The following is a 15,804-nucleotide window of genomic DNA, read 5'->3' on the forward strand; positions in this document are numbered from 1 at the left end:
CATAGTGTACTCTAGATTGAGCTCATTGCTTGGGTTTTGAAAAGCTCATGTTTGTGTTGCTTTCGTCGCTGTTTATTTATTGAATAGAGAACAGACAACTTATCGGACAGGAATACATTCTAACCAAACATTTTTTATTTACAGAATGAATATTCTGAACAATGGGCTATGGCATGTGGGGAAATTTTACGGGTATTAACTCACTACAATCGCCCAATTTACAAGGCTGAACACCAAAATAGTGTCGATAGAAGCAGCAGTGGTATTCATGCTACAAGTAGCTCTACAAAGGAGGGAACCTGTTATTCAGCTCTGCCACAACAAGATAAAAAACCTTTACGTCCACTATCTCCCTGGATTACTGATATACTGCTTGCCGCACCTTTGGGTATTCGAAGTGACTATTTTCGTTGGTGAGTGGACTTCTCTTTTTGATTCCTTCTGTTCTTTTACTTTCTTCTTTAATATGGTACAGTTGCATTCATTTAGCAAATGTTTCCTGTGGAGTTATAGCACTTGTAGAAAAATGTCTTGGCCAACAGTAATCTAGCTATTTTCTTTCTTGACATGTAAGATGGGATAAGAAAGCTAATAACATGGTAGGAGAAGTGAACCAGTCCTCTAAAACTGATATAAACTGTTGTGGCAGTCGATCCCTTTGATCTTGATTGTACAACCCATTGCATTTCACACTTTCTCTCCTATAGTGCCTAATCACCCTCCTACAGACATGGGAAATAGTTGATCTTCCTACAGACAAAGAGACAGTCGGATGCAGATGGGTGTTCACTATGAAGTATAGGGCTGATGGCAGTATAGAGAGGTACAAGGCAAGGTTAGTTGCAAAACGGTATTCATAGACTTATGGTATTGATTACCTGGAGACCTATGCACCAATTGCTAAGATGAGCTCAGTTCGGATTCTCTTGTTCCTAACAGCTACCTATTCATGTCCTCTATTCTAGTTTGATGTTAAAAATGCATTCTTTAATGGTGATCTACTTGAGGAGGTATATATAGACATTCTAGTTGGTTTTTATGAGAATGTTGGTAAGAGAAAAGTTTGCAGGCTAAAGAAATCACTATATGGTTTGAAACAATCACCTAGGGTATGGTTTGACATGTTAAGAGAAGCACTTATCCGTTTTGGGTACACAGACTCAATCCAACCATACTCTCTTTGTAAAAAGGAGAGAGGCACTCTTGTCAATATTGATTGTATATGTAAATGATATAGTTGTTATAGGAAATGATCCGAAGGAGATTGATGCACTCAAGAAGTCACTACAACAAGAGTTTGAGATCAAGGATCTAGGTGAACTGAAATACTTTCTAGGGATTGAGGTTGCAAGATATAAGTATGGGAGTTTTATCTCTTAGAGGAAGTATGTGTTGTATTTACTACAGGAGACTGGGAAGCTAGGAACTAAACCAGCTGATACTCTTATTGATCCAAATCCAGACATCTTCTATGTTGTTAGTGTTGTGAGTTAGTATATGCATGCTCATCAGATTCAGTACTAGGAAGCCATTGAGAGGATACTTGCATACTTGAAGAAGCATCTTGGCAGAGGGATTCTTTTCTCAGACCATGAAAATTTAAAGCTGGAGTCCTACACAGATGCAGATTGGGCAGGTTGCTTAGATGATAAGAGATCTACATCAGGGGTATGCACCTTTGTGGAAGGAAACTTGGTCTCATGGAAGAGTAAAAAACAATTAGTTGTTGCTAGATAAAGTACAAAGGCTAAATGTAGATCTATGGCTCATGGTGTTTCAAAACTACTTTGGGTGAGATCTCTACTGAGTGAGATTGGAATAAAAGCTGAGGAGCCCATGATGTTATATTGTGACAACCAAGCTATAATCAATATTGCCCACAATCCAGTTTAGTATGACAGGACTAAACACATTGAGGTTGATAGGCACTTCATAAGAGAAAGGGTGACAACTGGAGAAGTTTGCTTGCCTTATGTTTCTTTTGAACTACAATTGGTTGATGTCTTCACCAAAGGGGTTGTAAAGAACAAGCTTGAATACAATCTACACAAGTTGGGAATGTGTGACATTTACTCCCAACTTGAGGGGGAGTGTTGAGGTTTTATACAAATTGTGTAAACTATAGTGGTAGTTTTTTATTATTTATTGTTTAGGTAGGAAGTGGGGACCACAACATTCTTTTTGAGTCCTTTTTGAGTAGTTATTTTAATTGTTTTATGCTGTTTTATGTGTTAGCCACCCTATAAGGGCATATTGGTCTTTGTACTCTATTATTTTAGATTATAAATAATAGCGAAGAGGGCAGCCAACATGATTGCTCTCTTTTCTCTCTCAAATCTCTTCTCTTCCTTTTCTCCTTTCTTCTCTTCTTCTTCAAGAAATTTTCTTTTCTTTTATAGACCTTTATTTCAACACCTTTTTACTTAACAAACTCAAACAATTTTGGAAACAAACAATGCAAAGAGTTAAAAGAAAGATGATCCAAATGATTATGCCATAGCATATTCTGACTCATTGAGGCAAAGCTATGGTTTAACTTCTAATATCATTTTATGAGCACATGGTTAACATCTAAAACTAGGCCATTGTGTTGCATACGTGGTTCACAATATCAGTGAGATTTGGCAAAATTCTAGCGAAATCTCTCCATTTTGATAGGTGGCATTACAAGGCATCTGTCAACAAGGCGATGAAATGAAGGAGCGAGCTGGAGATTTCCAAGTAGCTCTGAAATGGATAAGGAAGATGGAAATTAAAGCAAAAACTTTTGTACTTGAGGAAGTAACGACCAATAGAACAACATTGATGAAGATCCGGGAAGACAAAAGAGCTTTTATTTTGTTAATAGGAAAAGCCATCGGTTGGCTTAAAGGTTTTGTTGATGGAACAATGCATTTTGTTAAAAAACAAGATTGGAGAAATTCCTTTGGTCTACTGGGAAGAGTTATGAAGTAGAAATGACAAGAAACATGAAAGGATGGTTTGTCGTTATTATAGAGTACTTTAGGGTTAATAGAAAATATTTGATTTGCATCCCAGAGGGTAGGGAGAGAAGAGGCTGAATGGTTTTTGTTGATAGTTTATAGGAGTTGTTGATGAGACAGGAGGCAAATCAGCAGAAGACAAAAGGGGTTTACTGTGAAGATGTGGAGATACCTGAACCGCATCTCTTTAGAAAGGAACCAAAGGGAGAAAATTCTGAAAGTATGAGCTCAATGCTTGTTTTAGCTAGTTCAAATGGAAGCCAAAAATTGTTCTTGAGCGAGAAGAAAGAAGCTTCGAGGCTGCGGCTAGTTCTTACAACTACAAAAGATGTTACAATGGCTGGTTCTCACACTCAAGCACTTGTTTTTGTTATTCCTTTTGATGATCGAAGAGCTATTCTTGATGTTGGGGAAGAAAAGCTTGTAATATCGAATAAAGAGTCGGTGGAGACCTTGGATGGTTCGGTGGTGATTGAACATTAGCACTTATCCTGTAATCAGATGGAGGTTTCTCATGAGAGCTTCATTTTAAAATTATTAGGACTTCCATTCAATCTCTGGAATGAAGATTCCCTAGACAAAATCGTTAAGGCTTTCGGAGGAAATCTTATTAAATATAATTTTACTGATTTGAAGGTGGTGAATGTTTAAATATCAGGGTTAAAGCTGAGTGATATTCCTCAAGCCATTGATCTTTTCTCCAATGGCTTATGGTTGAAGGTTTTGTACTTGACAGAATTTGAAGTGTCTTTGTGGAAGAAGAGTTCGAAGGTTGAAGACGATGGCTTATTGGTGGGATGGGTAACACATAGAGAAGAAATGTTGGGAGAGGTGAAAAGGTTGGAGGGGCAAGTGTTATGGGTAACTGAAAAGTTACTCATAAAGGATTTTTTGGGGGCTCTACTCGAAAAGGAAAATAATTCAAATTGTTTTGAAATTAGAGAAAGGAAAGAGGGTAGGAATTCAATTATAGAAGATTTACAATTTGGGGCCACGTCAGATCTGAGGTTGGGTCCAATTAATAATAAAAAGGAGCAGGTTGGGCCTTGGAGTCCTAAATCAATCGCGATAGGTGAGAAGCATATTACTGAATTAGGCTGGGTTGATGGACGAAGTAAGAGGAGATCACACGAGGCTTTAAGTGGCCAGGCGAGTTGAGAACCCGAGTTATTGTATAGGACATTAGAGGATGGTAATCTTTGTCCATGGTCTTCCCAACCATTTTTTCAGAGAACATCGATTTGAAGAGGGACTTTTTACAGTGCTATCCAAGGGCTGATTCTCAAGGTTCCCATCACACTTGATCAGAAGCGTTTTGGTTTTACCTTAAGGGAGGACAGAGGGTGAGGGCAGGCATGACTAAGTAGCTGAGTGCGAAAAAGGTGATAAGTTTTAAAAACCGATCCCCCTCTCTCTTAAAGGAAAAAGGAAGAGATTTGTGAATGGTGATTACTAAGTTTGTTTGTTCTGGTGATTTGTGTGTCAAAGTGCTCAGAGATTGAGGTATCTTTAGAAAATATTGACTCCCAAGCACTGTTAGTGGCTACTGGAATCGACACTTCACAAGGAAGGGACTACTGATTGATCCAAAAAAAGGGGGGCCTGCTGACAGGATTGGGTTTGTATCTTTTGGGAAAGGTTCTCAGTGTCTTAGACGAGGTAAAGGAAGGAATTGAAAATGCTTCAGATGTGTAGTTTCTGTTTGTTAATGAGGTGGTGGATCAACATTTTAACCTTAGAAGTAAGGGGGACATGGAAGATCATTTGGAGAGAATTGAGGTGGGAGAAAACGCTGAGGAGGAAGGTGATAAAAGAAAGAACTCTGACTTCAATGTTTTAAAGAGTACCCTTTGTCCCAATGAGACTGTTAGCAGGGAGTTGGAGGAGCAAAGTGTTAATGCCGATGCTGAAGTTGAGAATGAAGATGGGATGGGAAGTTAGGAAATTTCAGGTGATAGTGAAGTGATCGGAAACCAGGTTGAATGCTACACCGAGGATGTTCGAAATTATGAGGTAAAGATCGGAAGGTTGGGTGTTGCTTTGGGTTGAAGGAGCAACCTGAAGAGGAGGGGGATCAAATCAATGAGATAATCAGCAAGAAATTGCCTAGTTCAAGAAATCATAATATTGTGCTATGACAAAGATTTTCTTTGGGCTAAAACTCAGCCTGAAAAGAGTAGGGACCTACAAAAAAATACAAATGGGTTTACAGGAGGAAAAGTATGAGAGACAATGGGACACATGGTATTGATCATAGGGGGACATCGGGGCAGTTTCAGTCGTCAACCCCTTGTTGCCGAAGGAGCAACAAGAAAACAAATCGAGTTGTGGTGATTCCAAGTCTGTGGCGAGACAGATGCCGCAAAAAAATAAGAGTAGTGATGGGGAATCAGGTGGGGTGACCCTCCAAAAAATAGTGGATAGAGAGGAGTTTACAGTTGGGAAAAGCTTGGGTCTATTTTTTTGGGGGTGGTGAGGAGTTTGCTAGAAGGGATTTTGAGGATTTTGAAAGGTAAAGAAAGGAAGAGAAGTTGAACAAAAATGCCCATTTGAAAGGAGACAAGGTATGGGATGAGGATGTTTCAATCCAGGATGACATGTTCACAGAGGAAGACTGAAGTCATGGCTACAACAAGGAGGGGTTTATTTTTCTATTTAGTTGACGGGCTGATGGTCTGTCTTATTGGGGATTGGTTTAGGGTCTTTTTCTTGACCTTAGCTTGGAGTTGATTGGGTGTTCCCTTTTGTTAGCAAGTAGCTTGGGTATTGAGCTTTTAAAGGGTCTTTGACACTGCTTTTCTTCTCTAGGTGATATCTTATCACCTCTTTTATGTATCTCTTTTGTTTTTAATAAAATTTTATCATTATTCTTCACAAAAAAAAAAAAATTTGACTCACTGACTTTGATCCATTACTTTTGCTACTAACATGATGACTCTGGTAATTCAGAAACGCATTTAGAAGGTAGACTCCATTCACTTCATTACCATTCCCAATCTTCTCCCTTGACTCTAGATCTTGCAAAACACAATTATTAGGAAGAAAAGTCACTAAACAGGATCACTTAATTAGATGGGAGGTGGTGTGTAGGAGGAAAGTGTGGTGGTCTTCGGTTGGGGAGATTGAAGGAAAAGAATTGGGCTTTTTTAGGGAAATGGCTCTTGTTATCACATAATATAATTCACCCAATTAGACTAATAATTGGGTTTTTTTGTTAATTGGGTAAGCCCCATTCAGGAAATCATGTAGATGTTCCCTTAATTATATCTCTGCTAGGGGCAGAGAAAACCTTTTGATTCCAATTCAGAAGTAAAAATGAATAGACTAAACTATCATTTTTCTACAGAATTTTCCTTTGAAAATTCTGGTATATATTCCCTCTTTGTTTGAGAGAAAACTAGCAAATAAATAAACAAATTTTTTGTACATAACAAGTAAATAGGTATTATAAATAGTCATATTTCATCAATTAGGCTGCAAATGGCCTTTAAATTGTGGTTATGTGCATTGCCATGCTGTGAGGAACCATAATCAGCCAAGTTTCATGAACAAGGCTGTAGATGGTTGTCTCCCTCACATAAAGTAATGGTTTTCAGGGTCAAAATGAAGTAAGGAACCATAATTAGCCAAGTTTCATAGACAAGACTATAGATGGTTATCTCCTTACATTTATTTCAATATGAAACAAGGAAGAAAGAAAGGAGTGAGGAATAGAAAGAATATGGTCTTCCATCTCATGTGGCAGCACAAGGAGTATCATAGTGAAGGGGTGTAGGAAGAAAACAAAATTCCCTGCCTTCCTCTTCCATTTTTTTTATGCTCTCCACACCAATCTTCTTCTCTTTTTTCTCCCCACTTATTTCTTAGTGCTAGAAATCCTGCAGATAAATTAAATATTAGCCAACGAAATGGCATTAGCCCCAAGTTATTCAACAGGCCCCACATATGATTATTGCATCTTTCTTTTCTTTTATTATTTGTTTTTACTACTGCTGAATCCTCAAATATTTAAATAGGATTTTGTCTTCTTCTTTTTTGACTGCTGTTAAAAAAAGCTGAGTCATTAAATCATTAAATACGATTGTTTTTTTTTTTTTTTTAATTTCATCCCTTTTTTTACTACGGTCACCAACAAAAGACTGAATCCTGAAATCATTAAATAGGATTTCATCTTTTTTCTTGACTACTTAACAGAAAAAAAAAAACTGAATCCTGAAGCTATTAAATAGGATTTCATCTTTTTTCTTGATTACTGTCAACAAAAAAAAAAAAGAAAGACTGAATCCTGAAGCCATTAAATAAGATTTCATCTTTTTTCTTGACTACTGTCAACAAAAAAAAAGAGACTAAATCCTGAAATTATTAAATAGGATTTGATCTTTTTTATTACTACTGTCAACAAAAAAAAGACTGAATCCTGAAGCCATTAAATAAGATTTCATCTTTTTTCTTGACTACTGTCAACAAAAAAAAAAGAGACTAAATCCTGAAATTATTAAATAGGATTTCATCTTTTTTCTTGATTACTGTCAACAAAAAAAAGACTGAATCCTGAAGCCATTAAATAAGATTTCATCTTTTTTCTTGACTACTGTCAACAAAAAAAAAGAGACTAAATCCTGAAATTATTAAATAGGATTTGATCTTTTTTATTACTACTGTTAACAAAAAAAAGGCTGAATATGATTTTGCCCCCTTTTTTTTGATTGCTGCCAACAAGAAAAGGCTGAATATGATTCTTCCCCCCCCCTTTTTTTACTGCTGTCAACAACAAAATGCTGAATATTATTCTGCCCCGCCTTTTTTTAATTGTTGTCAACAACAAAAGGCTGAATATGATTCAGCCTCTTTTTTTTTTTTTTGATTTCTGTCAACAGAAAGAGAAATAAAGGCTGAATCTTTAAATCATTTAGTATGATTCTTTTTGAAAGGATTCAGTTCTAATATTCCCCTAATCCTGGAAATTTATTTATTTATCTAATGTTTAAAATTGTGATTTTTTTTATCACTAATGAGAGAGACTTAATTTGATCTTTAACATTGTGCTTTGGGGTTGTTTTACATACATTCCTATTCTCCCTGAGAATGTTTAGGGTTACCCCTATTTTAGTTCAAGAAATTTAGTGATCTCCAGGTGTAGATCACCATTAAAGATGAAAAAAAAAACAGATTAACGATAATAAGATTAGAAATTAGGATTTATAAAAAAATCTTTAAGATCAAAAAGTCTTTAATGGATTTGATGATCTCATTGATAATTAAGAACCCAAATAATTATCAAGGTATAGATGATTAGGGATGAGTGGTTCTAATGGTCTCCAGGTGTAGATCATCATATAGAACCAGTGATGATTAGCATCAAATATTAATAAAAATTATCAAGATTGATTGAGATTAAGGCTCTGATGATTTAAGGAATGATTAGAATCTATCAAGATTCTATAAACAATTAGAATCACTTGTAGGTTCTAATGATCTCCAATTGTAGATCATCACATAGAATCTATCAAGGCTTAAGGAATTATGGAAACAAATGATTAAAATCAATTATAGGTTCTAATGATCTCCAAGTGTAGATCATCATATAGAACCCATAAAGATTGGAATCTAGAATCAATGTTTGAAGAGTTAACAATATAATTGATTAAAATCAATCAAAGATTGACAGTTTTGATAATATAGGCATAGAACCTATCAAGAATTAAATTAATCTCAAAGATTTAAAAGACTTTTTAAACAAATGATTAAGATCAAGTACAGGTTCTGATGATCTTCAAGTGTAGATCATCACATAGAACCCATCTAGAACCAATTTTTTTATCAATATCAAGAATCAAATTGTGATGAACAAAGATTTGAAGATGATTAAATAAATCAATCAAAAATAAAGGTTTTGATGATCTCCACGTGAAGATAATCATTAAGACTCACAAAATCAAGTTTTTTTTCTAATTTAAAAAATCCATTTAAATAAAGGTTGAAGATTAAGAATATGGATGATTAAATGCATAGATCATTATATAGAACTGACCAAGCATTAAAAAAAATCAAAGTAGATAAAAAAATCAAGATTAGAGGTTCTGATGATCTCTAAGTGTAGATCATCATGCAAAACCTATAAAGATTAAAGCAAATGATTAAAATCAATTATAGGTTTTGATGATCTCCAAGAGTAGACCATATAGAACCTATAAAGATTAAAAAAATCAAAGGTTCAAACAATTATCAAGATAGATGATTAAAGATCCAATATTTATAAAGATTAATCGAGATAAAAGGTTCTAGTGATCTCAAAGTGTAGATCATCATATAGAACCTACAAAAAATTAAAGAAAAAAAAAGGTATGTTTAATGAAGATGTGGCTGGACCTAAATATTAGGTTGTCTGCGTACCCATTTGCAATGTTCAAAATATCGATACGCCCGATACGCCGGTAGGGGCGTATTAGGCGAATCGATACTGTTTTTTTTTTTTTTACTTTTTTTTCCTGAAACCGGTTCAGGGCTCCTCCACCCCTTGAACCGGTCAACCCCCGATACAGCCACTATAGGGGCGTATCGGAGGGATCCTGGAATGATACGTATCGGCCGATATGGGCCGATATGTGTCGATACTTTGAACCTTGCCCATTTGGGATTAAGCCAATGTAGTTCATGTGTTGCTCCAATAGTTTAACCATATGAGAGTGATTAGTGGGGTATTTTAGCAGTTTTACCACGTACTAATAACATTGGTGGTTTACCCAAGTAGTTTAGCCACATGTAGACATGGTGGTTTTACTCATTAGTTTAACCAAATAAGAGCAATTGGTGGTTTGCTTGCTTTGTTTTTTTTTTTTTTTTTTTTTTGCCCTATGCCCATGTTTTTCTTGGGCTTATCTCAACAGTTTAACAACGTAAGAGAGATTGGTGGACTCTCTCATCAGTTTAACCACATAAGAGGCATCGGTGGGTGGTGAAGTTTATCTTCACACAAGGATATCTAGTTTGGCCTTCAGGGTTAGGTAACTCATATTCCCCCTTTTGGAAAACTTTAGTGATGATGTATGGACCCTCCCATTTGGGTTCAAATTTTCCCGAAGTCTTCCTTGTGATTATGATAGGCCTTTTGACGATTAGCACTAAATCTCCCACTACAAATGACCGATATCCCACCCTTTTATTAAAGGTGCCTGCAACTTGGGCTTTGGTAGACTTCAAGTCTGTTGAGCTATAAGTCTCGTTTCATCAAGAGCTTCATTTTTAGCAAGCCTTATCTTTACATTTTCTTTTGGATGTATGGGTTGTGTTGCAGGGTTGTGTTGCAATCCTTAAAGAGTCCAATTGAACTTCTAGAGGAAGAAAAACTTCTGCCCCAAATACCAAACTATATGGTATGCATGTAGTGGTTGTCCGCGTTGTTGTTCGATATGTCTAAAGTTCTTTAGGGAGGCATTCATGCCAATCTCTTTTATACTTCGATACCATCTTCTTAAGTATTTTTCAAAGAACTTTGTTGAAAGCTTCTGCTTGTCCATTTGATAAGGGGTTATAAGCTACAGATTTAGCACGCTGGAATTTATATTCCTCAGCTAACTTTATAATAGCCTTGCACTTAAAGTACGAGACATTATCCGATATAATTTTAGAGGGATGTCCATATCTGTATATGATATGGTTTTGAATGAAGTTGGCAACAGAGAATCAGACAAAGAAGAACTAAGTAAAGCCGAGGATGCCCTGATTGAGATTTCTCGAACTCTAGTGCAAACAGACGGCCCAGCCTATGCCCCTTCCCTTTCACCTTCCCAGTGTACCGGTCCTATATCAAGCAACCATCATGAGAAAAGGTAAGAACATTTCCTTCATCAACAAGCTGGCCAACAGAAATCAGTATAGTAGTAAGGTTGGGTACTAAGAGGGTTTTGGAGAGAGGGAAGGATCTGGTTAGTGACAGTTGAAGGGACAGATCATTACTACCAATGATGTCTAATTTTTCACCATTAGCAGTAATAATATGTTTATGGTGAGTTTTAGTGGAAGGGTTTGGGTGATTGAGGTAGGCTCCTGTCATATGGTTGGTGGCACCTAAATTTATAATCCAAGCATGTGAAGGGGAAGAACAATATGCATAAAACTTACCAGACAAGCCAATAGCAGAGAAAGTAGAGGAAATAGCAAAAGATACCAGTTGCCGAACCCTTTCTTCATCCATGACACCTGTTGTCCTTTCACTGAAAACTCACCCTTGGTGGATACAATGTCTGTTGCTTGTCCATTTGTTGCCTGATAGGCCCGGAGCTGAGTCTTTTTCTAAAAGCCCTTAGTTGGTCGGACTGGACAGTTTGGAATGATGCGACCATGTTGCTTGCAATAGGTATAGACATTCTTCTTATAGTGAGATGCAATATGTCCAAAACCCTTACACTCATAGCACTGGGTTTTGGAGAAATCCTTGGAGGTTGGCTTCTTACCCCCATGAGCAACAAAGGCTGTTTCAGCCCCAACTTCAGTCATCTTCCCATCAAACCCGGCTGTAGTGAGAAGTCTAGTCTCTTCCCTCAGAAGTTCCCCTAAAACAGAATCCATATCTGGAAGTGTTCCCCTACTCAGAATGTTGGACCTAATTATCTCATATTCAAGTCTAAGTCTCATCAAGAACCGAGTCACCTTTCTCTTCTTAAAGTGCTTCTGAAGATATTTCACACATTCTACTGGATCCGAGGGTTCAATGTGAACAATCTCATATTCAGCCCATAAATCAAGAAACCAGAATAATACTCCTGTATCCTCCTATCACCTTGGCTGTAAGAAAATATTTCTGATTCTATTTGATATTGTTTAGATACATAGGATTGTTGATAAACTTTTTCTAGATACATGTACATCTCATATATTGTTTTCATTCTCCTCATAGGCACAAATATGTGATAGTCAATAGAACTCAAAATCCAAGAAACAAGTTTACCATTATCCAACTTCCATTGTTGTAAAGCCTTGGCCTTGGTCTCAGTTGGTTTGGTGACCGTTCCATTTAGATATCCTTCTAAACCCTTTCCTTCAACACAAAAGTCAAAGTGGAACTTCCACATCCCATAGTTCTGTCCATTCATCTTCACAAGAATGATATCACCTCTGTCTGAAGCCATTACAACAAGAAAGTAGTACAAAATAGGGTTTGACTGAAGTTTAAAGGAACTAAATTGAAGTAAAACTTGATCCAAAAATGAGCTAAATAAGCTGTAATCAATCCAAGAGAGTAAAAAAACTGAGAAAGAAACCCCTTACTTTCATCGAAGATTGTTTAAGATTCAATGAAAAGGAAAACTTAACACACAGTCCAGAAACATAGGGGTGGCAACGAGTCGAGCTTTTCACAAGCTGTTCAAGCTCAGCTTGGCTCGTGAGGCTCGCGAGCTGGCTCGAATATATATATATATATATATATATATATTTGATATTTAATATATATAATAAAATTATAAAAAATAATAAATATATTATATTTATTAATTATTTTAATCCTTAACTTTTAAATATCAAATAAAAAATATTTTTATATAATTTTTTTTTTATTTTTATAAAATATTTTTCTCAAAATCGAGCTCGAGCTGAGCCAAGCTTGAGCTTATGAATTTTTGACTCGAGCCGAGCTCGAGCTCGAGCTTGAATCCACCCCTATAGAAAAGGAAAGTCTGGGTGCAGCCGCCTAGAAGAAAGGTCCAGATCTCTCTCAAAACTTCATGGATCTCCGTAAAACTTTTAGAATATGTTGAGAAGGGCTAGGCGACAACTCCTTTCAAATCTTGCTGCAAAAGGATGTCAAATGAGAGTGATCCAATAAAATTTCTCTCTCTAGATGTGCAGAAAACAAAAAAGAGGTTCCTGAAGAGATCAAAACAGTCTAGGACCACTCAGTAGAGATGTAAGCTCTCAATAGGTCACGAAAACAAGGTGGATCATAGAGAAAGAGGATCAAAGGGCAACCTGCTCTGATACCATGTGAACTGAATTGAGAGCAAGAAGAAAACAGATTTAGGGGTGTCAAGAATAGTTGACCCCCACCCCAAAGAGTCTCTTTTATATTAAAGAGATAAAAGATATGTACAGTTACAAAAATGCCCTTACAGGACTGAAAGATAAAAAGAACAAATAAAATAATAAGAATACGATACTATACAACAAGGACTACTCTAATAGTGTACATCAAGATATATCTTCATAGTAGCATTACTAAAAATCAAAACTGTCCCATGACCTTTTTCCCTAATCATTGCGTTTTCTAGGATCTAGTGACAAAAAGGGCGATTGGGCAAACATAAGTTGTAAATAGAAGTTTGGGAGATTTACTACGTTGTTTAGTGAGTGATCATGTCACACAATGGGATTTGGTAATGCCTACAAATGAATTTGCCTATAATAGCTCTGTGAACTAGAGTACAGATTACAGTCCCTTCAAGAAAGAAATGGGAATTCAGCCTAAGAAGCTGATAGATCTAGTTCCTTTGCCATCAAAAGCAAGACCAAGTAGATCCATGATGAGGTTATAAGGAAGATTTCAACCATCAATGGAGCCTCTAAGTCTCATGCTGACCTACAATGCAGGTTAGTTAATTTTAATGGAGACATGGTAGTATAAAAATTAGGCTTGAATGTGTACCTAAAGGTGTTTACAAGAACCTGCATTCAAGAATAGGGGGCAATTCATCCAGGTTAGGTTGGGTTGAGATCAACCCAATCCCAACCCAAGTTTTTGAACTCCACCCTAACCTTCAACCCTACCTAGTCAACCCTAAACCAAACCCTCAACCCTACTGACCTAATTCACTTGGGTTGGACCCAACCCAAACTATCTCCTGTCTTCTTAAAATCTCTCAAACTATCTTAATCTTTGATGAGGCCAAAAAAAAAAAGAAAGAAAAGGAGTAAAAAAAAGAGAAAACGTGAATGTATTATGTATTTGTATGTTTTTTCGTAGTAGGACCCCAAATTGTTGCTTTTGGGTAGCTTTGTTGACAGTTTGCATCCAAGGGCATTTTCGTTACTTTAATAATTCAGATACTAGTCAGGGACAGTTGGGTGCACATCTGTTGGATTTCGGTTTCTTGGGTCTTTTTATAACAAAAGTTGTCTTTTGGGCTTTTGTTTGATGTTAGTTTTGTTCTTAAGGAGTTGTTTGTGAAAGGGAAACATTCTAGGGGCTTATGTGTAAATATATTAATTGGCTTCTCCAACAAATCTTTGAGTCTTATAAAAGAAGGGGGAGCTGTTTCTATAGAGGTCTTTTTGGTTCTTTCTCTCTTGTTTGAACTGTAGCTCAACTCCAACTAAGATTTTCAAGTATTTGGAGCTTAGGTTTTAAGGAGTCAACCCACTTTGGCATAGTGTACATACCTCCTATTGTCATGTTTACTTTGTTACTTTTCCCTTTTGTTATTTCATTGGCCAAGAGGGCATTCTTGTAATTATACATACATGGTTAATTTTCCTTTTGTTATTTCATTGACACCCTTTAGTTTGTACACTCTACTCCCCTATTCCACATTCTCCTTGGAAAAACCTTAGTATAGATTTGTGATAGGCCTCCTTAAAACTTATGGGGGAATGGTTCTATATATGTTGTGGTTGGTTGCTTCCGAAAATGACTCATTTCATTTTGGATGTCTTGCTGAATACTACATTTAAATAATAGTTGTGCAATGTATACAACATCAGATGTCTTGCTGTAAGGAATGAAATGAGCCATTTTGGGAAGCAACCAACCACAACATATATAAAACCATTCCCCAATAAGTTTTAGGGAGGCCTATCACAAATCTATACTAAGGTCTTTCCAAGGAGAATGTGGAATGGGGGAGTAGAGTGTACAAACTAAAGGGTGTCAATGAAATAACAAAAGGAAAATTAACCATGTATGTATAATTACAAGAATGCCCCCTTGGCCAATGAAATAACAAAAGGGAAAAGTAACAAAGTAAACATGACAATAGGAGGTATGTACACTAATACTATGTTCAAGCATCTCTCTATTGACATAGTTGACTTGTAACAAGAATTTTTTCATTATCAGTTTTTCTTTCTATCCATCTACCTTTTCATCTTACTTTAATTTTTATCAAATAGTGTATAGTTTGGTGGTAAATATTAATAGTCACGTCTCATTAGCATTTTTGTTTATTAATAGGTGTGGTGGGGTCATGGGTAAATATGCAGCTGGTGGAGAACTCAAGCCACCTACTATTGGTTAGTGAAAAGCATCTTTTATCATTAGTTCATAATGATGTAATTTAATATGTCCTCATTGATATCTTAAGTGGTACCTTCATTGTGCTAATATGGTATATTATTTTTTTCAGCAATATTGTATTTGCATTATCAATTAGGGCATAGTAGGACATTATATTCAAGCATTTAACATTTAATTGTATCATCCATTTTCTTAATTTCATAATTTCTATATGGAGTGGAGTTGAATACCTACTCTAAGTCTCTAACATCATGTATAGTGTTGCATGCAGATAGGATTTAGAGATGTTGTTATAAGAAAGGAATCTAGTATTTTGTATGTAAGAAATAAGAAGCTTAAGAACATTTAAGGACTACCACTATAGAATGGTATAAAATGGTGTTGATGTTGTATGTGTCTATTGTTCTTACAAGTTTTACTTTATTTACTTGTAAGTTGTAAGCATAAATGGTGATTGAATAGAATTTAGAGAAGAATAAATAGTTTTGTTAGAAGTCCACTTAATCCCATCATGGCTTACTTTATTAAGTTTTATACTAATGTAGAAGATTACATAAATACCCTTGATTAGTATAAAACATAAAAGGACAAAAA

The 15,804-nt window shown here is 36.0% G+C and overlaps 1 protein-coding gene across 8 annotated transcripts in view; it reads left to right on the forward strand.

The window, feature by feature from the left end:
- Positions 1-15,804, forward strand: part of LOC104599963 (protein GIGANTEA-like) — an 83,220-nt gene that overhangs the window by 26,160 nt on the left and 41,256 nt on the right. For 6 of the 8 annotated variants that reach the window (XR_016076213.1, XM_088887600.1, XM_010262722.3 and 3 more), the window contains 2 exons: positions 145-413; positions 15,148-15,206. Coding sequence is in view for 7 of the 8 variants with exons in the window: in XM_088887600.1 (XP_088743726.1) it covers positions 145-413; positions 15,148-15,206 (328 nt within the window). In the remaining variant the exon portion in view is untranslated. The remainder of the gene's footprint in view (positions 1-144; positions 414-15,147; positions 15,207-15,804) is intronic. The other 2 variants (XM_088887601.1, XM_088887602.1) reach the window with 1 other exon arrangement.

The sequence above is a fragment of the Nelumbo nucifera genome, chromosome 5 (assembly GCF_055504915.1).
Source record: "Nelumbo nucifera cultivar China Antique chromosome 5, China Antique-T2T, whole genome shotgun sequence".
Lineage (NCBI taxonomy): Eukaryota > Viridiplantae > Streptophyta > Magnoliopsida > Proteales > Nelumbonaceae > Nelumbo > Nelumbo nucifera.